We start from the raw sequence: 27,698 nt of genomic DNA, 5'->3' as shown, positions 1-27,698 counted from the left end.
TATCTCGATGGCTTCCATGATTATTCTCTTGTGGTGATGTTCCGTGTTAAAGAGCAATTTGGAATCTGCAAAATTAATTTCGTGTCCTGTTTCTTTCATGTGTTGGAAAAGAGAGGAAGTTTTTTCTTCTTTTTTGACGGCATTCTTGTGTTCTGCGATACGTGCATTTATTCGTCTGTTTGTTTGTCCAATGTACGTGGCTGGGCAGACTTTGCAGGGTATTTCATAGATCCCTTGGTTTTCCAACTGGATTTTATCCTTGGGGTTTCTGAGGATATTGGCTATTCATCTGTGATGAATAATCATGGAAGCCATCGAGATAGAGAAACACCCTCACAACATGAACAAGCGTGACGACACATCCCGCTTGCCAGACATCTGGAAATTAGCCCTCCCCACAAAAACTGACACCAGATCCAGAGGCACACAGAACGCCAACACCAATCAACCACACCAGACCCAAACCCAGACCCTCTCCACAGATGAATTACTGACACCATCCAGTAGCCAATCCATGGTGGCACCTCCGGATGCTGCACCCCCCTGCAATCCCTACACAGATCTGGCTGACACAAGCCACAAAACCACAGCTCGCCCCTATACACGAAGCCAAGCCAAAGCACAACTAAGTGCAATACAGCCATCTTCTCAGGAAAACTCTTCACAAAGTTCAAGAGGTCAAGACACAAAGACTTTAGCAACTAATCCACACCTAATGACCCACCTAAGTGGTACTCAGGATATCACTCAAGAAATCACTCAAGGTATCTCTCAAGTAATTAAGGAACAAAAGAAGAAAAGGCACACTAGCCTGGGAACTTCCTCTCTGCCCAGAACATTGGAGGCTAGACACCACACCCCCTCTACAGTATTTATAGGAACTCAAACATTGAGATCCCGCTCTGTTCCAGTAACAAGAAGCCGAAAGCACCAGCCTGAAGATGACGAGTGAGACCTCGTCGAAACGTCGCCTAGACACCCCAACTTTTACACGGGAAGACACCCGAGGACACCAAAACCTGCATTCCGGTACCCGTGAAAATCTACGAAAGCATATATATATATATATATATATATATATATATATACACACACACATATACACATACACATGATAGGATGAAAAACAAAAGTACGTATAATATATATGGAAAATGCAACAACAACAACAACAACAACAACAACAACAACAACAGATTACTGTACATCCAAAAGTCAGAGATTTCTACAAACACACATACCCTCAGGCAAGCAAGGGACAACATCACAGTTCAAAATCCCCCCAGGAGGGTGCAAAGATGGGCTAGTGACCTATGAAGAGTTGTTAGAGCCAGGCAGAGAAGTCTGGGGCTTCCCAATACAGTTTGGCGCGTTCACGTTATGCCACTTGATGGATCCTGAGACTACCCATCCATTCTCCTTAATAAGACCTCATTTGAAAAGTGTGGCAGTTTATGTGGTAAATGTTCAGACATGGAATGGGGTCTGTGCAGGGAGTATCCTAGGGCAGGGCTCTTGATGAGCTATTCCCACCCATGTCATCCCTACTCCCATTTCACTACCATCATCCCTTCCAGTAAAACAAAACACTTTTCCCCCCTGCAACTGGAATGCAGTTCATTAAGGAAATATCTGTATGGCTAAAGTACATTATTTATATAGCAGTGTGCTTTATGCTGCAAAAAATGTAGGCTTGTTGAATTCCAGGCTTTGGTTACATTTTTTTTAATGCACCTACCTTGCATGCAGAAAGGTTTGGTCCCTGATTTGATGCCTCACATCTCCAGATGGGGCTGGGAAAGGCCCCTTCATGAAATCCCAGAGAGCCACAGCAGCCCATCACTGTAGTAGACAACTAGATAAACAAGTGATCAGACTATTTGGAAAACCCAAATTGCCATTTGTTCCAATTCAATTTTAAAGAACGCTTTTTCCTGGGGCAAGTGGTGGGGACAGAGAATCCACAGACCTGTTTCTAGAAAGTGCAGGGAGGGAGAAGGTAAGTGTGGATGAGCCCTTAGGATAAGGCAGCTTCCTGTGTTACATCCTCAGCTAGTCATAAAGGATACACAAAGTTAATTTACATTGAATCAGACAATTGGTTTGTCTGGACTGAACCCAGGCTCTTGTGAATGCAAACCACTATGCTCCTGCAATCCCTTCTGGGCCATGGGAACGTGCAAAAAAGGATGTGTTTTCTGGTATGGTGCTAGAAAATGCTAATGCAGAACATACCTTAGGCTCATTCAGGCATTTGCCTGCATATATAAAGGTAAAGGGACCCTTGACCATTAGGTCCAGTCATGACCAACTCTGGGGTTGCGGCACTCATCTTGCTTTATTGGCTGAGGGAGCCGGCATACATGTGGCCAGCATGACTAAGCCACTTCTGGTGAACCAGAACAGCTCACAGAAAAGTTGTTTACCTTCCCGCCAGAGCGGTACCTATTTATCTACTTGCACTTTGACGTGCTTTCAAACTGCTAGGTTGGCAGGAGCAGGGACTGAGCAACGGGAGCTCACCCCATCGCGGGGATTCGAACCGCCGACCTTCTGATCGGCAAGTCCTAGGCTCTGTGTTTTAACCCACAGGGCCATCCGTGTCCCTTTGCTTGGATATAGGTGTGCTCAAATAGAATATGGGAACAGGGGTGCACATGCAAGCCCCACCCACAGTGTCCTCGTTCACATCACCCCATCCCCAACCACCCCATCTTGCATGGGGCATCTCTTGAATGCCAGCATGAGGAGGGGCAGGGAGTAGAACAGGGCAGGGGTGCGCATGAGGATGTTGAGGGCAGGGCAGGTATCCCTATCCCTTCCCACACTGTGAGTCTTCATGAACACTCTTGAACTAAGTGTAAACTAGCTTTGTTCCACTTTTGTTGTTTAAAGAGGCAGCTGGTGTTTGCAGATGCTCGCCACATTGAGAAATCTGAGGGAGTTCAAATTGCATCTTATCTTCTTTAAATTAAAAAAGCATGAATTAAGAATATCACTGTAAATCTTTTGCAATGGAAAAAAAAATTGATTGGTTTCTTTCTCTGTTTTTTGCTTTGTTTTGTTTTTGGCCAACCAGTGTAATGCGAGAGTAGATGGTAATTAAAGCTGACAGCCCCGGCTGATTCTCCTTGTTCTGTGCAAGCCTTTGCATCTTTTATGGGAACTAACTCCCCCAAAGTGGTCGAGATAATGATAAACACTATCTCAGGTCACCTCTAGTAAGAAAGGGCCTTTGTTCCAAAAGATGCCTTTTAAGAACAAGGTGCTGCTGACTTAGAAGACTTTTGATTTGCAGGTGCTGGGGGAATTGCTCTGCTGGGGGCTTGCTTGTTCAGTAAAGATACAGGGGTCATCCTCTTGAATTGGTTTCCTCGCAGACAAATAAAGCCCTGAAGTACCGACCACATCTCCTTTCAGACAACCAGACGTTCTACCTTCATGAGTTAGGTGGCTTCATGTCTCATCAATAAATTACCTATTTCTACCTTCAGTTCCATCATGCAGCTATTGTTGCATCCCCTCCAAGTGGCGCAAGACTCCAGGGGTACCGGCATGTACCCAGGGTTTGTTTTCTTGAGGATGAAGATTGACAGAAACTGTGGTGTCTTTTGGATACATGGTTTTATTTGCACATATATGCAACCTGAGCATAGGTTGGAGGGACTCTCAGCATTAACACCCCAACAGATCTTGCTTCCCCATTAGGGGTCTAGTGAACTCAAAACCGCAGGTCTTGGGTCTAGCTCAGAGCAGACATGTCTCTGTGTCTCCCCAGTTTGCAGCAGCAGCCTAGTTCACCCACCCACACCTCTTGGCCTATTGTTCTCCAGCCTAGGATGATGTACTATCAAGCCAGGTGAGGTGGGCTAATGCTCACCCATTTGTTTCTATGGCAACAGAGCTCACTTTTTAAGATGCAGGTGATGGGCACTTAACTGAGACAATAACCTTGACAGTGGTCTCTTCTAAGCTGCCTTGAGACAGACTCATGGGCCTGGAAGGGATTCATGGATATCATTCAAACTGACCCCCCATAAACCTGTAGTGCTATAAATGCACTGAATGTCCAAATCTGCAGAACAGGCTTGAAAATGCCTAGGATTGGTGAGGAGGGAATTACGCTTCAAATATTGTCATGAATGGTGACTTCTAATAGGAAATTCAGATTAACACAGCCTTCCCTAGTCTGGTGTCCTCCAGATGTTTTGGAAAACAACTGCCATCAGCCTCGGCCAGCACATGCTGCAAAAACTCCTGCAGCAAAAACCATAAAAAAGACTTATGGCACCTTAAATACTAACAAATTCATTATGGAAAAAAATCTTGTGGACTCAGCCCCACTTTGTCAGATGCATGAATGCAAAAGCTTAGTTGGCAGATTATAATGTACAGTATAATGGAGAAAATTGTAAGGTGGGAGTTGAATGGCAGTGAGATGCCAGAATTACAGTCGGTGATAATTAGATTTCAAACGTATGCTAAATGGGCACACATTTAATTTTTCATAGTAGAAGATTGGTTTTGAATGCTTAACTACTACACAACATACCCTCTCTTGCACTGAATTTGTGCAACTTATTGATGAAACTGGTTATGAGATGTTTTGATTATATTACACAGTGATAGCTCATGTACACTTGTAAGATTTGTTAAATGGCCAAGGTGTAATATGGAGCACAATTAAGCTACCATTGTTAAGGGGCAAAGCATAAGGAGCAAATGCCCCAGCATATACACTGAAACGTTTATTGGGGGGGGGGGTCTCATTGCCTGTGCAAATGACTTGAATGGTTTCTGGACTGCAACCTGAAACCATAATCCCTGAAGCAGTGACAGGCCCCCCCTCATGCCCTTCAACCACTGGAACTCTGGCTTCATCAATTCCTGTTTGGAAACAAGATGGATCTATTTGGAGAAGTGCTCTTGCTCTTTACTCCTGTGGCTTTTAATCTTGAAGAACAACTTGACCTAATTACTTGTTTTCCTTGCAGAAGTCCAGCCCTGGCGGGAATTTTCTCATCCTGCTGGTAAAATAAAATGGGAGGTTGGGTGGGGGCTTTGCCCGTGTGCTTTATTAAAGAGAATCGCCTAAAATAACGTGCTTTTAAATTAAGGGCCATCTCTTCACCTCTTCAGATAATTAGACTGGAAGTTCGGAGGGAAAGGTTAAGGGGTAAAAAAAAAAGTGAATACAGTAATAAATAATGATGTAGAGTTTGTGAAACACTGTCTCTTCTGCTTACTGAAAGATCGGCACCCTCTCTTTCCCTCTCTTTTCTGTAGATGAATTGCTTAATGGTGTGGTTTTCATATTTAATAAGCTTTGCAGCCATCAGGTGGGATAGCCACTGCAGGGGTTCCTCACCAAGACAAGTTTGTTCTTAGAAACATGAAATGTGTCCCCCTTTCCCCAGTTTTGTTCATTACGATTGTTGTAGAACTATTTCAGATGTATGCTGTACTGTGCATACATCTCAAATATAATGTATAACTGATAAAATAAAAACTCCCCCAGAGAAAGAAACATGAAATGTGAAGACAGTAAAATATTGAGTCTAATGTAATATCTATTTTTCTTTTTGCTTTTAAGAAAAAAGGGGGAAGTCTGCACTATTATTATTTGTTTTTGTTATTTTACCCCTGTCACCTGCCTCTCAGCTGTGACCCACGTCTTCTCCCTTCCCTTTTTTATCCTCAGGAGAACTCTGTGAGGTAACTTAGGTTGAAAGGCCGGCCCAAGGCCACCCAATGTGCCTTATGGCCAAGGAGGATTTGAACCCAGGTCTCTCTCCAACATTAGATCCAAGCTTAGATTGCTACCTCACACTGACTCTTGAAGTGCATGTTTTTTCATGCCCCTCTATCCACTACCTAGAAATGTGTGTTATCTCTGAAGACCTACTTAAACATAAGGACCAGGAACTTGAAGCTGACATGAAAAGATCTTGTGTTGCTCCCTTTTGTTTCAGTTGGTCTTATGCAAAGGTATTGTGAATTGCTTCATTCATCCTTGGAACGACACCATATTGTAAAATCACTGTTCTGCTTGACTGAGTGCTGGCAATAATCTACCATCCCATGCCTTGAGAAGTAGTGTGAACCTGGAGCAGAGGAAGCAACTGCCAGGCAGGCAGCTTGGGAATGAAAAGTGAAGGCCTCGTGGCTTCTTGCAGCAAGGAGTTGCTCAGAGTGAGGGAGCTCACCAGAACTTTGGAGCTTTATATTAGGCTGTTATGAACCTGGAGGTGGATCCTTTGTTTTCAGGGGACAGGGGTGAGGACTCTGAAGCAGAAGGGGAAAGGCAGTCGAGGTTAGCTCCAGGTGGGCTTTCACCAGATGAGCCTGTAGTGCCAGCACCCTTCTGGCTTGAGGCTGAGGTGTTGCTGTCCTCACACTCAGAGGGCTCTGCCACTGAACTCACCCCATAACTCTTCCCTGATCTACCAGATTAGAAGACTGAAGGAGTGAGTGATGGCACCTTCCATGGGCAGCCAGGCTAGTGATTGGGATACAGATGCTGCTGCTGCTGCTGCTGCTGCATCATAGCTCAACTCTCTTATAGCACAGCTGGAACCCTGTCTGGACTTGCATCCAGACTGAGCCTGGTCTTACACCAAGCCTCACCTGAGCTCAGCACTCTGCTCACAACAGATTGGCTCCCTTGAGTCACCTGATCCCCAGGACCAGGACAATTGCTCCAGGGTGACCCTCTTGAGATCTCCAAGCAGTGTTCCTAGTGGGGAATTGGTTGGGAATTATTGCTGGGCTTCTCATTGGAATCCCATTATGCACACAACACTTTGTTTTTTGTTTTCTTGTTTCTGATGGCTTTATTGTTGGAAGCAATTTAGTACATGAAAGCAAACAAACTCACATCTACAAAAGTGAGTCTAAAGAGACTGGGACCTCAGCCCATGGTCAACAGAAATATCTTGGAGTCTCTTTAAATTGTTGGAGCATCATGAATTGGCCACTGAATTAGAGCTGCACTGAAAATTACTCTCTTTTTTCATCCATCTGATGGATGGGGATAAAAGAAAACCCTCCTGAGGGACGGTGAAGGGGTGTTTGTGTGTATTTCTCTGTTGTGTAGGAAAGGGTTAGAGCTTTGGTTGCTTAAACTTATGAAGCAGCCAAGTGCTTTCCAGTCCCCGCCCCTCCCCATCCTATTTAAGATAAAAGCCCCATATTGCTCATAACAGCAGAAAGCTAAATTCACAGCTTCCTGCTTGCATCACTTCTTAGAACACCTTTGGAGCCATGTAACATCATGTCTCCTTGTGTTACTTGAAGGCATCCTGGGAAATATTACTGACAGGAAGCAGTGCAAGGCTGAAGAATTGCCTCCTGAACATTTAGGAGCCTACCCCCAATGTTTGCATGGAGAGAATATTTTTGAGACCCTGGGGCTGAGGATTTTGGGCCAGCATTACACTGAACATATCTGGATAGATAGGAAATAGAGATATGGTTGAAGTTTCCTCCTCTTTCCCAGGTTATTCCTCCTCCCCTGGAACATCACACCCTTGTTTTGGGAGTGGGGCTAATATGCATTGGTCTTATTTGGAAACAAGAACCATCTAAGTACATCTTCAACTTCCTAAAGATTGCAATATACTAATTGGATATCCTCATGGGTTTGGATGACTAGCCGCCTATTAAGATTAAAGTAAAAAATCAATAATCATTACTCACTAGTGGAAGTTCAATAGCCATTCTAAATTAAGGCCTCTCTGGGGGTGCAGGGTTAGAGAGAAAGAAATAAGCTGTTTAGATCATCCTTCCCCAACCTGGTACTTGTCAGCTATTGTGGGCAACAAACCCTGAGTTCAGGAGTTGTGGTCCAAAACATCTGGAAGGTACCAGGTTAAGGCAAGTAAGCACATAGCTTAAGGCAAAACACGAAGACCAAGTGCATTTAAGCCACTAAGCCACTGAGTTTTAAGTTTGCTGAGGAAGCAATTTGGCCAATGAACAACAAACAAGCCTAGAAATTGCCTGGAATTTTGATGAAATATTTTTGGTCAGCATGTGTGGAGATTTTAGTATGAACTACAAAGATTTGAGACTAATATTTAAACCCATGCCAGGTGATTACAGAGGTAAAGCATACCATATATATAATTGTAGCAGTTAAAGGTAAAGGTAAGGTAAAGGACCTCTGGATGGCTAAGTCTGGTCAAAGGCGACTTTGAGGTGTGGCACTCATCTCGCTTCAGGCCCAGGGAGCCAGGGTTTGTCCACAGACAGCTTTCCAGGTTATGTGGCCAGCATGACTAAACCGCTTCTGTGGGTAATGATCATAGTAAATAATTCTATAAAGTCTGTATATATCATAGGAGCCAACTCCTAGGAGCTGTGGGGGCTTTGGGCCCCATAATAAAATATGGCATTGCCATTAAATGGCATTTGAATAGTATGTGTGCACCAAGTCATGTGTTAGATTACTTGGGCCCCCGCAATATTTCATTCAAGTTGGCATCCCTGGTATATATTAATACTTCATCTTGGAAAGTAGACCCAGATCTTTTCAGTCCGCCGGGAGCTTGGCAGGGTTATGTGGGGTGATAGGATGTCATCATATTGGGTGTCAAGCATCCTTGTGATCTTTGATTGACAGTGATTGGGAGATGCACAGACTGATGACATGTCGCCATTTATAGTATTAATAGGGCACATTAGCAGAGCATTTAACCCGTCATAGGATGGTTATATGGCTTCCATTTTTATGCTTTATAAATAACATTAATGAACTGCGTAAGACCCAGATAACGTATGCCCCTATGAGACAATGCTACCTAAAAATATGCGACTTTTACTTCCCTTTGTAAGATCTATTTTATTTTGACATCTGAAAAAGTGTACTAAACCTTTTGTTCATATTCCAATTGCAGTATGTGCTCCACACATCCATTTTTATTTGTTACTTTAAGCTTGTTTTGTCAGTATATTGTTATTTCTGAAAGCTCAACAAACCCATCTTTTTAAAAATATACAGGTCACATTGTGAGGAAGCGAGGGCAAAGGGCCATGGAGTGGTGGTTCTTCCATGTGTTTTACAGTGCCCAGTTCCTTCCTGAGGGTGGGAGCACTTGCCTCCTGTTGCACTGGAAACTTGTATTATGTTAAGCAGCAAGAGAGACTTTTCTCCCCTAAAGTACGCCCTTGAGCTAAGCAGCTACTTGAGTTCTGTGTGTCTTTACCTATAATTAAATAGCCCATTATGTTAGGCATTAAAGCTTCATCACCATTCTTTTTAGCCCTATGGAGATCACAGTCTTCTGTTGTAAAAATTAACAGTTATCAATCAATGGACTCATTTAAGATATGTATCTCATAGTGATCTTCTTGCTCATCGTATTCAAGTCGTGTCCTCCATTGCCTCTTTCTCCATGCAGCAATTGATTCTTTCTTAGCTGTGGCTGAGATGGCCATTAGGGCTCTATGCTGCACCCAGCCTCTCTAAACTGGAATCTGTAGAATCACAACTGGGTTGAACATGGATGAAAGGATGGCTGTTCAATCAGCTGCTGAGCAAACTATTCAGGAAGGAGAAGCTTCTGGTAGGACTTCAGCTGCCTTGGGAGGCCTGCATAAGGATGTGTGAATTCCCAAGAAATTTCCCTTTTCTCATCTAACTACTCTAACTTCCCTTGAAATTCCTCAGGGCTTCCCCACCAAGTGGACACAACCCTATGAGGAATAAACCAGAACATAAATTTCAGATAGGTGTGGGTACATGCACCAAAATGCACACACACACACACACACACACACACACACACACACTTGAGGCATTAAAGCAGATTGAGCAACTAGATCAAGACGTGAGAAGTTATGCAATTTCTAGTCACACAACAAAGTTTTCAGGCATCAATTCCCGACATGCATAGTTTTCAGTGCAGATCAATAGCAGACAGCCACTGCCACAAACATTCCTTTGCATCGCGTATTAATTTATCCCCCTGGGTCTTTGCATTGGGTTCTGAGATCAGCACAGATGCATCATCTGCCAGAGATTGCCTTCTAAGCAATTAGTCTAATTAAAAGGCAAAGTGTTTCTTTTACTAGTTTTATATCACCCCTACCCAAGCCAGAAGCCCCACCCACACAGAATAGTTCTAGATTTATTTTGGGTCGGGGAACGTAATGATTTAAAGGCTCTTTGTGTCATTCTTAAGGGAGGATTAGTGAAGTCTTGCATTGTGACAGAAAGGTGGCATTACCCTGTTTGAACATATGAAGCTGCCTTCCGCAGAATCAGACCATTAGTCCATCTCAACCAATACCTGCCTAGCTCAGATAATCTACACCATGGTAGATTTGTATTTTCATGAATAAGCTGTACTTTGGGTTCCTCTTTCCATTGTCCATGCTGGGGAATGTCTGCAACATGCAGGGAATTACTGAGGACCTCCCCACCCCACCCCAATGGCTGTTCATGTGGAATGCAAAGTGGCAGGAGAGTGCAGGTGCCATTTCTCAGTACTCTACTTATGTTATTTCGTTAGCCCAGAGGTGGGGAATTTTTTTCAGCCTAGGGGTTCATTCCCCTCTAGGTATCCTTCTTCATGCCATTGTTGGGCAGGGTCAGAGCAAGGAATGCACATTTTGCCTTTGAACAATAGGTTCGTCTATATGCACACCTACCATTGTATCCTCCATCCAGTCAATTAAGATGCATTGTCAGAATCCAAGGAAACATTCCAGCTTGGCAAAAACACTCAAGGAGAATGCAGAGCAAGACCGTTGGGAGGCAGGGCGTGGAGAAAGGGTGTGTGTTGTGGGAGAGTCCTAAGCACCAGTTAGAGTAGCTTAGAGCAGTGTTTCCCAACCTTGTGCCCCCAGATGTTTTTGGCCTACAACTCCCATCATCCCTGACCACTGGTCTTGCTAGCTAGGGATGATGGGAGTTGTAGGCCAAAAACATCTGGAGGCACAAGGTTGGGAAACACTGGCTTAGAGGACTGCATTTGTCCCCTGGGCCTGAGGTTCTTCACACCTGGCATTAGCTCTATCCACACATTAGCTCAGCCTTTCTCAAGCTTGGGTCTGCAAATGTTGCAGAACAACAACTCCCATCATCCATAGGCAGCAGGGCAGCAGTCAGGGGTGATGGGACTGGTAGTCCAACAACATATGGGAACCCAAGGTTGAGGAAGGCTGCATTAGCCACATGAAGGGTGGGAGAATAAGGGATCCTCGCCCCAAAGTTAAACCTACACAGCTGGTACCACCCATCTGGCCACACATTCAGCAAAGGTATGGAAGGGGAGTTAGCTGGACTGGCGTAGACTCACCCACTAAGTTAGGAAACCTGAATTATTAGAGCTCCGGGTCACCTATGCAAGCTGGGAATGGTGAGGTGGGTGGGGTAGGGGCAATGCCAGGATGCATGGTACACCTTCCCATCCATATGTTACTTCTTCATGCAGAGGGTTAACTGCTGAATTGGTCTATTATCTCAGACGCATCCTCAGTAGATTATTCTGGTGATTGTACTTGGTTGCATATTGATTTGGTGATTTGTTCTTGCAATGAGAGCCGAAAACCACAGTCTCTTCAAGGGCAGAATATGTGGGGTTTCTTGTCATTGCCTTCTTTTTTACGCTGTTCTTGAAACACGGAATTGGTCTTAGAATGCCAATAGCATATAACTAATGTGACACTGTCTCTAATAAAATGTCTGAAATGGACTTTGGTTAAAAGTAATTGGATTCTGTAATAGCTCTTATCGCATTAATGTTGTTTGCACTGTTCTGGTTAAGGCCATTAATTTTGCTCTCATATACCCCAATTTTCAAGGGTGCTTGTGACTATTAGGTAAACATTTGTTTCCGACAGAATACTTGATGGCTTGGCCAAGAGTTCCCTCATTATTATTAATTCCCTATCCCCCTCCAAGAAAAAATATTCATTGCAATTCTTTTTTTCTCTCCTTTTGTTAAAAAAGTGAAAATATAGTATTGAATAAGTGAGTAGAGAGTTGTGTGGTTTCTTGTTTAATTGGATCATCAATAGGATGTTTAATGCTGTATGGAAATACCAGTGCCATTTTAGTGCTCCCAAAGTGAGCCATGGATAATGTCTCTGTGTGTTTTTTCATGGCCTATCTCAATATGTTTTTGTTTATTTTTCTTGTTGACTTCAGCCACATTCACACCATATAGTTTGAGCACTACAATGCCACCTTGACAAGAGATTGCTTCCCACAAAGAATTTTGGGGTCCATGATTTAATGGTGAATGCCTTTGCACAGGGAACTCTGGGAACTGCAGCTCTGTGAGGGGAATAGGAGGTCTCCTAACAACTATCAGCACCCTTAACGAACTACAACTCCCAGAGTTCTTTGATATGAATATATGGTGTGAATGTGGTCTTAGTCAAGAGGAACCATAATTGCTCAAAGTATCTGCCTCTAAGAGCAGTGATACCATTGAGCAATATTTTCCTGCATTCAGAACTGGATTCAGGCTCTGCCTCTGCTAAACATATAAACAACTTTATTTATTTATTTTTAAAAAATATGTATGGGCTCCTGACCAGTAGATGGAATCGTTCCCTGCATGTTGATATCATGATGATTTCAAATTTACAATGCAACCTTCCTCCCCAAAGGAGTCAAGGACAGCTCCTGATAATAAAATGTCATAGAAACCAATTTAATACATCAGAACAACATGATACATATATTAGTTAAAACCAGGTTTGTATAAATGATGAGGTGTGAGGAGGAAGGTCGGTGGGGTATTTTTTCCTTTCACTGATTTCTATATGTTTTGGAAAGTCTATCTGTTCTCTCTGCATTTGGACCCCTCTTGAGAAAGTCCCAAGATGGAGGAGCTGTCTTTCATCCATGTTTGGAGGCCACTGGATGCCATTTTGAATCAGGATGGCAGTCAAAATCATCCAAACACCACTGATCAGAATAGCTCTGAAGGTGTTGTCAACCAATTAGGTGTGACAGTTCCCGAGATTGAATCTGTATGAAAGGATACATTCGCATGCTATATTGAATCAAGATGGCAGAACTTTTTTGTTTTAGGAATTTTTGAGCAATGCTGACTCATTCTATTACAGTAGTATATTTTGTCCCTCTCTCAAAAAATTCTCTGAAATGGGTTGGGAAGCTGTGGAAGGGTAGCATTTTCACTTGTTACAGAGATTCAGCTCCTGGTGACCCTCCCAGAGTGGTTGGGGTAACTCAGCCAGATGGGTGGGGTATAAATAAATTATTATTATTATTATTATTATTATTATTATTATTATTATTATTCATTTCAACTTCCTTGCCTTCATTGGGGTGGAAAGAGACCATCTGAAGGCAGGGAAATAGCCACAAAAATCCACTGACTATGGGTGTAGGTGGTATTTGAAAGATACTGTTAGAACAGAAACTTCCTCTACATCTTCAAAGAATACTTTTAAAATATATATAGTAATAATCCACACAATTTTGACCTTTGCTGTCTTTGTTTTGTCTTTGTTTTTTGCAGGTTTACGGGAACAAACCTTCCTGCCCCTGTAATCAGCAGCAAAAACTGGCTTCGCATGCACTTTATGTCAGACGGCAACCACAGGCAGAAGGGCTTCAGTGCTCAGTACCAAGGTATTGGCAGTCTCCTGATTTATTCTGCCCAGTCCCCTGCTCCTCCTGAATGACCAATGAACAGTGGGAATTCCTAAAACCAACTTGAGAATTGGAGTATGCATTATTTGCTGCAGCTTTTAGTTTCTTGTTCATTTTTTCATCCTATTTTAATAGACTTTTAATCAAAATGCAGATATCTAAACATGGTGCTTTTTTTAGTTTTTGCTGCTTTTTTGAGCTGAGAACTTTGTCAGAATATTCAGGAAACGTGCAAGCTGGCAGGTAGCCAAATCTAATCCATAAATTAGTCTGGGAGAGGAGGATTAAGTCAGCTCTTATTGATATTCACCAATATTGGAATCCCTCGAGCACCTAGTGGGCCTTTGCTTGCTCATAACCACCTCAGTGGGCTGTATTCCAAAGCAGACCCTGTGGCATTCCTTGGGTTTATCCATTTCTGTCCCCACCCTGCTGATCAACTCCTTGCAATTATTTTGAAACAGGAGACAAAATTATAGCTTAACACAGAGCTACAAATATTGTATTGAAATATTCTTTTCCACACTGCCATGGCTAGCAATGGGAACTGCTGTCCACAAATAGGGCAAGGCTGGTGACTCTTGCACGGCCTGCAGACCTCAGATTTGTCTGGCATTTGCCAGGAAGGAAAGTCATGCCAGTGTGACCATAGCTCAGTGACAGAGCTGCCTCTTTGCATGCAGATGGTCCAAAGTTCAACTCCTGGCATCTCCAGTTAAAAGTATCAGCTGGCAGATGATGTATGTCCTTTGCCAGAGACACTGAAGGGTGGCTGTGAGTCAAAACAGACAATACTGGGCTTGATTGACAAAACGCATGAAACAGCTTCCCGTGTTCTTCAAATCAGAACTTTTTGGGGAAGGTGGATTGTGTCTATAACTCAGCAGTGTAGATTTTCTGGTTCACAGGACTCCTTTGGCCTTCCAGGGTCTTAATTTCATTCAGGAGACCATTTTCCCCGAATTATACCAATCTTGCTCTATACCTGCAATTGTGTTAAATATGCAGCCTCCTACTGAAATCAGGGTTTGCGGGGACTGCGGATTTCAAATTACTCAGGCAAAGGAAAGCACTTCACCTGTGATGAAGTCAGGTGGTTGGCATGTGGGTGCCCCTGTTCACTTGTCAAAGTGACCTGCAGGTTTTGTGGGTGGTCAGAATCCAGAGCACCAGCAGGATCCAGTCTCAAACCTCTGCCATGGTGTGTGTGAGATGCATGGTGCTTTCAGAATAAGACATCATATGTGTTAATTCAGACTGGGTTCTCCTCCCCTCCCACCACTGTGTTCTGCGGTTAAGAAATGCAGGTTGTGATCTTTATGAATCATCTTTCAGATTTAATACCTGAAGCTGTTTAGTCATAATTTTCAGTTGCCCTGATGCTGATTTTTTTAAAAAAAGAAAAAGAAAAGAAAAGAGAAATCAAAGTCATGATTGCTGCTTTGCTTATTAAAAATACACCTGCCTGAATCATACCTTTTTTTTTTTCCTTTTTTGCAAAAATAGTCAAGTAAAGATTAATGTTATAATTTCCTCTCTGATTAAGGAAAATGTCAGGGGCTTCTAATCCAGTAAGCTTGGTTAACCCCCCCCCCAAAAAAAAAACCTTAGACATAATAGTCTGAGTGTTTGCATGTTGAGTGCTTTAAAAGATAAATTTCCAAGAAGCCATTGCTCATATGGAAGAGTCACTAGGGGGTTCGGAACCAATTTCTTGTGTTACTTTTTAGAGACAGGTTTATGCTTAGACAGATGACAAAAGATGCTTGCAAAGGACAGAGAGAGCTAAATTAAACCTTACTATTTCCCTTACCCTTTCCTTTATATTTGTAAGGCTATAGCTGTGGGTGGAAGGTGTATCTTAACCTTTTCCCATCCCTCTATTTGTCTATTCAAAACACCACATCCATCTGCTTTCCTCCCAGCAAGAGAAAGTGGATGCAATTCTCAGTTCCCAGAGTTCCTTAACAATCAGTCAGGGTCCTCTAACTACTTTGAGTACCCTTAACAAACTACAGTTCTCACAATTCTTTGGGGGAAACCATGACTGTGAAATCATAGGTCTTTAAACATAGTGCAGATGGGACCTAACATTGGTTGCATCTCTTTATATTTGAATACCCTGCATATTCTTCAGTGGTGCATTAACCCTAATAGTTTACTTGATGCCCTTTTGTTACTCTGGGAGAGACTCCTTCCTAGTATTTTTTGGAGATACTGGCAAGGCATGCACTAAATATGTACAGTCCAATGAAGAGTCTATTGCCTGTTGTTTCAAGGGAATCTTTGAGAGGGTGAGAGACAGGTGAGGCTCAGGAACTGAGTGGCCAAGAAGGAAATAGGGGGTAATTCTACTAATGTGGGTCATTCATCCTGTTGTGATCTGGAGCTTCTGGAGAAAATTATTCCACCTGAACTTAGAGCAATTTACATGGAAAAGTCTGCAAGAATAGCAGTCTTGTGTTACTTTAAAGGCAGAGACATTTTGTTATAAGCTTCAAAAGATAAAGTCCATTTTATCAGGTGCATATAGTGTAATCCTCAGGGGCGAGGAACTGAAGAAGGCTGTAAACATTGTGGGTGAAATTCCTTTGGGAGATTGAATTGTTTTTCCACTAATTCCTTAGCATTTCTCCCCCCACCCCAATGTCTGATTTGCATCCATTGCAAATGGACTGGCCTGTAGAAAAGTCTGTTTTCTTGGCAGGCTGCAGTCCATCTTTTGCTGATTTCTCTTCCCTTTCATTTCCTCTCTAGTCAAAAAACAAATGGAGATGAAGTCCCGGGGAGTGAAATTGATGCCGAGTAAGGACACAAACCAGAAGACATCTGTGTGTAAGTTTCACCCACCGTTGCACGTTCAGTGAGAACTAGCGCCTTAAGCATTCCATGACTCTACAGCAGTCTCCAGAATGTTGCCACTCTTTCTCCCAAGTTTTAATGCTTGTTATACCCACCTCCTACCCTGCATTATCGCCTCACCTCCTTCTTCTGGTGCTCTGTTTGCAAGCACCTACTAACTGTCAAGATGCGGCCTGGATGGGTGGGAAGGGGAAAGCCATGTGTGTGCAATCTATAGTGTTAGTAATCCTGTGGAGGGCTTTGGGAGACTCGGATATCTCTGTTTTTTGTCACATACTCTATAGAATCATCACGATGCAAACACATTTTTTGACAACCAGATGTATTTGTCTAGCATGAATGTAAGAGGACTTGGATCAGCGGTGAGGAAGCAAGCAACAAAATAAGCTGCAGTAACTCCACTGATAATCTGAAATGAGATCTTTCCTCTCTCCCATTCCTGGTCATTGAATTTCACTGTGCCTAACTTAAAGAAAAAGACAAAAGGAGAAAATAGTAATATTCACCACACTTATTCTGGATGTGCTTTTTAGTTTTTCACTAACTTTGCCTTTCTTTAAACAAACAACTTGCTAGAAACAGACCTAGAATAGATAGTTTGTTTTGTCCTGGGATTTTTCCTTTACTGAAGTTAACAGACTCCTTTGGGTATTTTGTGTGTGTGCGCGTGATCTTTTGTTTCTACATGTGATCCCTTATACACACAAAAAGCATTAGATGCACTCCTTTGATAGGTGTGTGATTTTGAAGTGGAGCAATCCTTGGGTGTGGATTCCCTCCATAGAATTGCATTGGAATGGAAACTGAGCTGGGATTTTGCAGTTGGATGTCAAAGGTAGATATAGAGGAGTGTGATCAGTTTGCCTGCATTGGGCATTGAGCCAAGAGGGTGCCACAGGGGGCGCTGCAACAGTGATGAACAATGGAAGACGAGTGAGCCTGGAGGCTGCCAAATTTTGGCATTACGTACACAGAGCATCACTGAAATTTTAAAGCACAAAGTCTTCCCCTGCTGGATGTGAATAGAAACAGCGCAAGAGTGGGCATCTGGTGGTGTGAATGGCTGTGCAGGAAAGGTTTGTGTCATTCCTAGACAGCGCAGAAGTGCCTCTAGGCTTACCTTTAACATAGGATCAGAACTAAAAACTTACTTGGTTGCTTGGGTCAATATACTAAACACTGACATCTTTCAAAGCGGTATGGGGAAAGGTTACTTGTGCTATTTTTGTGGTTCCGTAGCGTTATGGGATGCAGACTGCTTTGAAGTAATTCCATTTGGGCATTTGTATCAGAGAGAAAGACAGCAGGAAAAAACCAGAGTGGTTTTGAATTGCTCTTTCAAATGGTATTCTACTCTTCTGCTCATTTCTGGCATCTGAGCTGCGATTGCACAAACTGGCTGTAGTTTGGCTAGTGGATGAAAAACAGGATGTAGAGTTAAAGGAACATTCTCAAGGTGAAGGGGTAATAATACCTGATTCAGATGGTGACATAAAATTTGATTTTGATCTAGTCCAACTTATTTGGCTGGGAATATTGCTATTAACTACTCATCCCCACCTGTGCTCTGTTATGTGTTATTTATTTCACATGGTTGTCTGTGTGGATAGTGGGACTCTTAAGAGATTGATTAGCAAGGAGAGACAGCAGCTGAGAGATAAGCTACAGTTGTGACAGATTGTGTGTGTTTAACATGGCAGAGTAAGTCACAGTGCCCATTTCTTCAACACAAATTCATCTGAAGCAGCACAGTAGTTTATATTGGGGCACATTCGGTTTCCCTCTGCTTTGGCAATACAAAGCAAAAATAAATAATAATTTGTGTTCTTAATCATGTTGTAAGATACTGGTTGGGCATCCTGCAACCAAGTGACTCTTAAATCAGATATTTAGTTCAGTGACACACCATGTTCTCAACATGGCATGGGTCTTTCTAAAAATGTAGGAAGTTTAAGAATAAAAATATAATATGCTTGATCTTCTCAGCCCAGATTGTATTAGGAGCCAAAATGTCAAACTATTTCTTCCCAAATAGATGCGAAGGTGGTTGTCCATTACTTCAATAAAGTTTTTGCAATGGCTGCTAATGCGAGGTGCAATCAGATCTTGGCTTTCTGGGTCCTCTCGTCACTAGCAGCAATGATTCCTGCAGACATATTTCTAGCGGCAAGAGAGTTTGTTTCACATGTCCACATAGGCAGTTCCTGCATCTGTCTCCTTAGAAGGACCACATCTTGTCTACAAGCAGCTGTCTATCCTGACTCCCAGCTTAAGAAGAACAAAAACTCGGAGAATGATTCTTTCCAAAGGCTTTAATATTGAGATTGGTGTGATACCTATGCAAATCTCTGGTTTGTGGCGCAGCAGGCAATACACATAGTTAATCCAAGGCACACAGGTAATCTAAGCACTCAAAGGTTAGACTGATGATCCGACACTGGCACACCCCTTGCTAAATTTTATAGAGGAATGGTGTGGGCTCAACATAATGCAGTGAGTGGTTCTGCTCCTTAGCAAGCAATCTAGCAAGAACCAGCTTGTAGCCATAATGAGCTGAAGACTAAGATTGTCTAGCACCTGGATGTGCCAAGGGCCTCTCCAAGATGTTGTTGAGTAAGATGGGGTCCACTTCCATGTACACTTCCATGTGCAGAAGCTGAATGAAGTGGCAATTGAATGGTCTAATTTAGTGTATGTGTGGCATACACAACTCTGTCCACTTCACTACTAGCTGCTCCCCATTCCCCAGCATCTGCAGCCCAAGGTGGCTGCCTGACTCTGCCTAATAATAGGACCAGCTTTGAATGGATATGTACAGAGAGTAGTTTGCATGTAAAGCAAAGAATGGATTTGTTTAAATAGAACTGTGAAATGGCATTTTTAAAATTAAGATATGAATTATAAGTATACGGGAGGCGAAAAGGCCTCCTAGCGACAGACAACCAGGCTTTGATCTTATGCTTCTCAAAAAGTGCCTTGCCACATGGTGAGCCATTTTTTTGCAATTTAAGAGAGTCGCTGGTGATTTGCATGTCAGCTGTTTAAGGGGAGGGTGGTTAGCAATCCTTCTGAGCTCGTCCGTCCAACCATGCTAAGAACCTGTGGGGCACCAAGCTAAGTTTCAGTTCATACATAACAACAAATTGCTTGTTGTTGCCAAAGGCATGAACCTCAGGCTCACATATACCCCCTTCCTCCTTCCTTCACATACAGGTGGAGAAAATGTAAAGCATTTCATCAAAGTTCATTAGAAAAAGGCATTTGCGATCTGAAAATAGAAGACTGTGTTCTATACAAAGCACAGCAAGTTAACAAACCAGAAAAGAAAACACTTTGATCCTGGTTTAGTACTTTACTTGGTTAACTGAGTTTGTACAAACCACAGTTTCCTTGTTTGGATGCAACAGAAACTTCAGGTTGTTACAAACTGTGATGAGCAGCATTAAATCTTCTGCACATGTATGTAAGGTGAGGAGGAGGAGCACACAAACCTAAAATACATTGTGTTGTCATGACATGAAACAATGATTTATTGGTACATCTGAATCAGTCTAAACCAGGGATGGGAAATGAGTTGCCCTCTGGATATTGTTAGACTACAACGTACAGTTATAGGTAATATGCAGCAAACTCCAGGACTTGAGCAAGCTTCCAAGGAAAGCAGATTGCAACCAACAGATTTTAGTGTTCACAACTGAGCTATTCTATACTCATGCAGGGCCTGATGACTGCCAGAATTTCAAGGGCCATTTCAGGAAATTTAAAAGACCAGTTTTCTTGCTGTTGAATGGCCTTGGGTTATCAGCCCTTGCCAGGGTGAATCTCTAGAAGAGAGAACAGAGGTGGGTGGAGCAATTCAAATTTTGGAAAGACTTTCTCAGTCTGGTGGATTTCATGTCTATCGATCCTCCCAGTCGGATGGTCATGGCTCTGTGTTAAGATGAACAATTCATGCAGTGTGTGTCAAGTTGGTAGTGCTCTTTGGACCCTGACAGTTGTGTTCCTACACTCTTGTTTGGTTGTGTACACACTCCTGAGAAGGGTTAAGACCAATAGTCCTATCTTCTGAAGAAGTGTGCATGCACACGAAAGCTCATACCAAGAACTGACTTAGTTGGTCTTTAAGGTGCTACTGGAAGGAATTTTTTTTGTTTAGTCCTATCTTCTGACCTCCACACAGGCAGCCTTCCACCCAGCACCCAGTTGTGTATGTGAAACTTTAGGATAGTTTATCATGGAATCAGTTGAGGCCCTTAAAATGAATGTCCTCTGTTTGTTCACAGCCATGTCCTTTTGTGTTTTCTAAGTGTTTTATTGTACATCTGCCACACAATACAAAACAAAACAACAGAGTCTTTGAGGAATAACAGGCCAAAGCTAAGCTTTTTTAATGGGAGGGCCCGTTTTCTTTTAACTAAAGATCCTGCTTCCCCAGACAATATGAAACTCATTTATCTTCTAGCTGATATTAAAAGACAACCCCTCATTGAATGGAAGCTTCCCCCACCCCCAAGGAAAAAACGGATCAATTATCCCTTTATTAATGCTGTGTACAGAGGGATGGAGGGTTTGCCTGGCCTTTGAGTAGCTGAAGTAAATTATCACAGCAAACAATGAAACCATAATTGGATACATTTAACACAGAACTGTGAATTGGCAAATTGTATTTATTTATTTTGCAGAGGAGAGATTGGCTAGCTAGGATCTAGAAGTAGAAGACAGCTCCAGCCACCCCCATCTGCATACACTTTGGACTGTCCTTCAGGCTGACGCAGATGGTTGGTCCAAGAGGCAAGGACAAGATACACGTCAGTGTCTAGGCAGGGTGGGGAACCCTTTTCCAGCCTGAAGGCTGCTTTCCCTTCTTTCTGAGGGTCATCCACTCCAATCCCCTGCAGTGCAGGAATCTTTCACCCAACGTGTGTCTTGAACCCACAACCCTGAGAATAAGGGTCTCATGCTCTACCGACTGAGCTATCCCAGCTCATAGTCTGACTTCTGAACCCAGGCTTCTGGCTTGTTTCCTCTCTATTTAGTTTATTTATTATTACAGTCATATCCCATCTTTTCTCCAAGGAGCTCAACTATGGTGTACACAGTTCTCTCCCCTCCATTTTATCCTCACAACGACCCTGTGAGGTAGGTTAGGCTGTGACTGGCCCAAGGTGACCCAGTGAACTTCATGGTCAGGTAGGGACTAGAACCCTAGTCTTCCAGGTCCTAGTCCAACACTCTTAACCACTACACCACACTTGCTCCTAAACAAACCATGAGTCATAACCAAGGCTTGTTCTAGACTTATCACTCATGGCTTGTTTGAAGAAAACAAATCATGGACATAACATTAGGCCAGAGCATGGCTTGTTTCCTGACAACATGGCAGCATCAGAAGGAACCGAGAAGGAGCAAAGCATCCACAATTTAGGAGCAAGGCACCAGCACACTCTGCATTCACATGATGCCATAGTTTATTTTAACTATGGTATAATGTGACATGCAAACAGAGCCACAGTGTCTTGACTGCCTTGATTTCCAACCATCCTTAAAACCACTCCTTGGTTCCCAGGAACCAATGTTCTCTGTAACCGTGACTAGCATCCAGCATAGGAACTGAATCTAAGCCAAGTGATTAAAATGCTCAATAAGTTGAGCCAAGTGGGCCAAGAGTTCAATAAGTTGCTGCTAACTCAACAAGGGTCCAGAAGAGATGGAGAGAATTATTATTACTATTACTATTAGTACTATTGCTGCTATTATTGCTATTATTGCTATTAATTACATTTCTATACCACCCTTCATCTGAGGATCACAGGGTGGTTTACCATATAAAAACAAAACTGCATAACATAGTAACTAACAAAAACACCCACCCCACCCCCACAAACTGTCAACTTCTGCTCTTCATCGTCATCTTCATTGTTCTCAGCTGGATCTTCTCCCTCCTGCCAAGGAGTCATCTGATGACTTCTGGCAGCCAAATCTGCATTCCTACAGTGACTCTGAGCTCCCACCTTTGCTTTTGAGGAGCAATCCCAGGGAGAACAAGGGATCAAGGCAGGTTGGAAGGGATAATGGTGGTGAGTCTGGATCAAGTAAAATCCTGACACCTTCTCATGGTTATTGTGATCTATATTCTTTTGTCCACATTCTCAGGACTCTCTAAAGTGCCATACACACTGACAGTGATGCAGTAGTAGTAGTAGTAGTAGTAGTAGTAGTAGTAGTAGTAATAATGGGTTGCATTGGTGTTCTCTTGTTTCCCTGACAATATGATGATTGCTTCACCAACACAAGAACTTGAGCTCTTACTCAAATGCCCACAAAGCCTCTAGATTGCTTCCTCCTGCACTGCCACATTGGTCATAAGGTGGTGAAGATGGTTACTTTTTCCTCCTTTATAAGGTACATGGAGCTGAAGGAGGAAGTTGGCAGACTGCTGCTCTTTCCCACTTCCTCTTTCAGCTCTATGTGCTTTTGAAGGCTCAGATAAATTCTACTGGATCTGGCTTTTGCCCAAATTCCCTGGAGAAGCTAAATGTGTATCTGCATACATTCTCTCTCTCTCTTTTTGGGGGTGTGTGTGGCTGATACAGGGAGGGGGAGAGAAAGCAGTCGCCAGAGAGGATGGCACCCACAACACTCACTCAAAAATCTAAATGTGCCCATGGGCCTAAGAAAGGTTGGTGACTGGAACCAAATGGGTGGACCAAGCATGTGATCAGTGGCTTCTAAATAATATAGCTGATGGTTATAGTGCTTCCACAGAAAAAAGTGTTGTGTCCATATGTGGCAGCTGCAAGGAAATTGTCTCCCACCTGGATGATGAGCCCATCCTTGTATATGGATGTGGCATTCCGAGTCTTCCTTTCATCTTCTGCAGCAATTGTTTTGGTTCATGCATACAGAAATGGTTTGTGGACTGGGCCTTCCATGCAATGTGCTTGAAAAGAAGGCCCAGAGAGGTGATACTGGGTTCATAAAATGTTGTGGTTCATAGGACGACCTGCAGGTTGGTTGTATGAATGGTTCATTCCTTAGGGAAATGTCTGTGTGGGAAATGCACAGAACTGACGAGCCCTCCTTCAAGAGTCTCAAGATGGAGTGATGAATCTGCACCCCAAAGGCAGAAATTGGGGAGGATGGATGATAGGGTTTGCTAAGGGAGGTGGTGGGGGTGAGCCTCATATTATAGAAGTGAAGAAAGAGGCAATATAAACACTCTTTTAGAATATCAGCCATAAAGGGATGTTACCTAATTATTTTTTAAAAAAAGATTGCATTGAGTTGTTGAGGTCTTTTTTCATATGTGTGCTCGTGGGGCTTGTGTCTTGTTTCTGAGAATACAAATGCACTCACAATACAAGGATGAATGCTGATAATACTGCTTCAATCTTTATCCCACCATAGCAACTGAGGGTTGCTCCACACACCATGATCATGATCATGATCATCATCATCGTTACTAGTGTGCATTCAGAAAATATTGTGCACCCCTCAGAGTGAAATGTGTGAATGTGTCAAGGTCTTCTAGGCTGAGTTAGGAAAGCAGTTCATCCAAGTCAGCAAAATTGAAAGTCAGGGTCTGGCAGTCAAGGTGGGAGCTATCTAGCAGTACCAGCAGAGTCACTGGAAGTCAGAGGCCTTGAGGGACAAGTTTTGAACACAATGGCATGGAGTTTCCCAAATGTTGCTAGGATTAAAAACCTGGAAGTGAGATAGATGATAGATGATAGATGATAGATAGATAGATAGATAGATAGATGATAGATAGATAGATGATAGATAGATAGATAGATAGATAGATAGATAGATAGATAGATAGATGATAGATAGATAGATAGATAGATAGATAGATAGATAGATGATAGATAGATGATTAGATAGATAGATAGATAGATAGATAGATAGATGATAGATAGATAGATAGATAGATAGATAGATAGATGATAGATAGATGATAGATAGATAGATAGATAGATAGATAGATAGATAGATAGATAGATATAGATAGATGATAGATATTTTGTGACCTCAGTGTCATTCTAAGGATGACCTAATCCCAGCCTCTCCCAGTATCACTATGTGCTGGGGTCTGTGATATGGCTGCCCTCTAAAGAGATCTTGTCTGGTTCTGAGTGCAGGCACAGCCTGTCAGAAACATATGTGGTTGCAAGCCTATGTATCTTGCCAAGTACTGTTGTTCCAAAGCCATGGCAACATTGACCATGGCTCCCTGTTGAGGGCTCAATCTGTGGCATACCTCAGTTCCATGTGCAAAATTGATCTACCTGTACTTTTCATCATTGTTATGACCGTTGGCACCCAGTCTTCTCCAGTGATCTTTGGGAATCTGCTGAGACCTATGGACACATAGTATAGATGTGTGTGTATGTGTGTGTGTGATTTAGTTAGCCACTCAGCAGTGGGAACTGGGCATGCTTATTCCTTTTTTTCATGCTCTGTGGCTTTTCCATTCATTGCTAAAGAACTTTCACATTCTTCTTCACCCAGCCACCCAGTGCAATGTCAGAAAATTAAGCTGCATCAAATAACAGAAGGGTTGGAGGAAATAAAGCAATGACGATGAAGATGCATGACATTTATGCAGTAGAAACTATTTGTTTCTTTGTTTATTACTTTGGGGCTTTGCTTTTTTAAAAAGAAGCTGGTGTACAGTTGAAAGACCAACATATTTTCTCTGAATCTCATTTCATCCTGGTTTGATCCCTGCTGTGTGTGTTTGTGGCCAAGAGGAGTGCAAGACTGCAGTGGGTGGGATGGAGTTAATCTTGGTCCAGTTGACTTTTCTTAATCTTCTGCTAATAGGAAGAGGCTTGCTCTGTTGCAGATTGCCCCACATTCAGACTAAATCACCAACTTTGGAGCAGTGCAACCAGCTTCTGACCTCTTCTCCCTTCATATCTCTGCACACTTTTGATGTCACACTATACAACTTATTTATTTATTCATTATTTATTTAGCTGTGTCTCTTTCTTTCACATCTGTGTCTTGGTGATGGTGGGCTTTTTACAGATATTCTGAATCATTCCACAGGTGTCCTTTTAAATAGCTGGTTCTGGAAATGTGTCCTTTAATTTGTGTGCATGTGTGTGAGAGATAGGCAAAAACATGCTCCGCATCAGGGCGGGGGGCAGTGATGGGTGGATCTCAGAGGCTGCTGCATAGACTGAGCTAAATTAAGTCTTTCCATTGCACTTATTCCCTTAGTAGACATGTAAAGATTTTGTTGCTTTTTAAAAAGGGGGGAAACATACAAATTAAATGCATTCCAACTTGTAATTTTCCATTTTCTCTTCACGTTCACCAACAGAGTTGATTTTTTTTTAATGATTCTGTCTTCTATTCTATCTCTGTATATGCTGTTTTTTGCTTTGTAGTAACACAGGTTGGTGTGTCCCAGGGACATAACATGTGTCCGGACCCTGGGATTCCAGACCAAGGCAAAAGGATAGGCAATGATTTCAGGTAAGAATTTGTTTATCTGTTCCCCAACTCCACTGGTGTGTGTGTGTGTGTGTGTGTGTGTGTGTGTGTGTGTGCTTCAGTCTTCATCAGCCCCTGCAGGTGTTTCAGCAAAGTACTGCTCTTGATTCTTTGAAAGTCTGTTCAGAGCAGATCAGAGGTAGAAGCTTCTTCACCCTATGCACAGTTAGCTTCTGTAATTGGATGCAGCAAGGGTGGTTACAGATATGGTCTAGAAGGCTTTTAAAAAGGAGTTAGACAAATTTGTGGAGGGGAGTTTTACTGACAGCCATTAAGCATGATTATTACATAGAATCCTTACAAGAAGAGGTAATTTGCTTTGAATATCAGTTGCAATGGGCAAGGGCATGGCTAGGGAATGCTGTTGCCTTCGTGCCCAGCTTTTCCCGAGAGAAATTAGCTGGCTGGTGTTGGAAACAGTATGGAGTGTGTACTGGCAGTGACTGACCTAAAAATGAGATGTTGGGAGATGTCTAGCTCCTGTCCCAGAACACAATGATGGTGGCACTAATGTCAAAGTAAGAAGAGATTTTTATTCAAGTTTACCCACCCCCTTAAAGTCCTTTATTGGGTTTTTACATATTACAAAGGAGAAATCATTGACACTCATAAGATTTTTCTGTGAACCGCCCTGAGACCTCCTGGTATAGGGTGGAATATAAATTCAACAAATAATAAAAAATAATGATAAGACATTACTACCAAAAATAGAAAACTACCCAAAAACTCAAACACCCACCCACTCACAGAGATAAATAGGATCCAGATGACATATTGCAATCCAAGGTGCAATGTAAACATGACAACACAATTAATATAAACTTACCAAACTGTCAAAAGCAGTGCTTGAATATTTAGATACTTTCTTCCCCTTCAGTTACCTTTTTACAAAATACAAAATTTCTAACTAGCAACTACAGGGGGGAAAAAAGATTAAATATTTCCCCTTCCAAAATTTTACTTTTCTCCACCTAGCCACGATAAGATCAACAAGAAGCTCTTTGTTCTTTTAAAATTTATTTGGGCCATCAAAGAGTTTCAATAATGCCAAGCTTGTGGTAAGCATATAGGTTCAGCAGCAAGCACAAGGTCCAGGAGTCAAGAGTTCAGAGTACATGAGCAAGGCGAGAGATTCAGAACCAAACAGAAGCTACGGAGATGTCCCAACAGTTTGACATGCCCCTCCCTCCAAGCTTTCAAAATTGAGGTAGGGCTTGCTCACTCATAAGACCTTCACATAAGACCTATGGAGCTTCCATGCATGAACTTGCCCACTCCTCCTGGGTGAACACAGCTGATCCCACTTATAAAAGCAGCACCAGGCACAATACCCTGCCCCTTTACATTCAACTCTTCTTCAGTTTCTCCCTCTGGCTGGTAGAGTCCTCCCTTGCTGCCTAATAAGTCTTTGTAGTCCATGTGAGGGCGGGTGGCAAGAGCAGGCAGCTCTGCTCCCCCCCCCCCGTTGTCTAGAGTTACAAGGGACTCCCATCTGCTCTCTCTTGGTCCTTCTTCTCTTCTGTCTGGGGCTGCCATAATCATGGGGCTTGTGACAGAAGATCACAGTGGAGAGCATGAAGAAGATGCTGACCCTGTGGGCAGCAGCTATCAAAAAGGTAAAAATTGTATGCCAGGGATAATTAGGAAAGGGATTGAAAATGGAATTGTCCCTATCATAATGCCATTAAGCAAATCTGTG

General features: G+C 42.6%; 1 protein-coding gene across 4 annotated transcripts in view; it reads left to right on the top strand.

Moving 5' to 3' along the window:
• The window catches only part of CSMD2 (CUB and Sushi multiple domains 2), a 474,291-nt gene that overhangs the window by 225,047 nt on the left and 221,546 nt on the right, over positions 1-27,698 (top strand). The window contains exons 6-8 of one of the 4 annotated variants that reach the window (XM_083751582.1): positions 13,500-13,612; positions 16,391-16,468; positions 25,894-25,981. In XM_083751582.1, the coding sequence (XP_083607708.1) occupies positions 13,500-13,612; positions 16,391-16,468; positions 25,894-25,981 (279 nt within the window). Of the gene's footprint in view, positions 1-13,499; positions 13,613-15,845; positions 15,939-16,390; positions 16,469-25,893; positions 25,982-27,698 lie in introns of those variants that run through there. The other 3 variants (XM_083751584.1, XM_083751583.1, XM_083751585.1) reach the window with 3 other exon arrangements.

Source organism: Podarcis gaigeae (genome assembly GCF_964106915.1).
Source record: "Podarcis gaigeae genome assembly, chromosome: 8".
Lineage (NCBI taxonomy): Eukaryota > Metazoa > Chordata > Lepidosauria > Squamata > Lacertidae > Podarcis > Podarcis gaigeae.
Note: the sequence above shows the minus strand (reverse complement) of the source record. Positions and strands in the feature narration are given on the sequence as shown.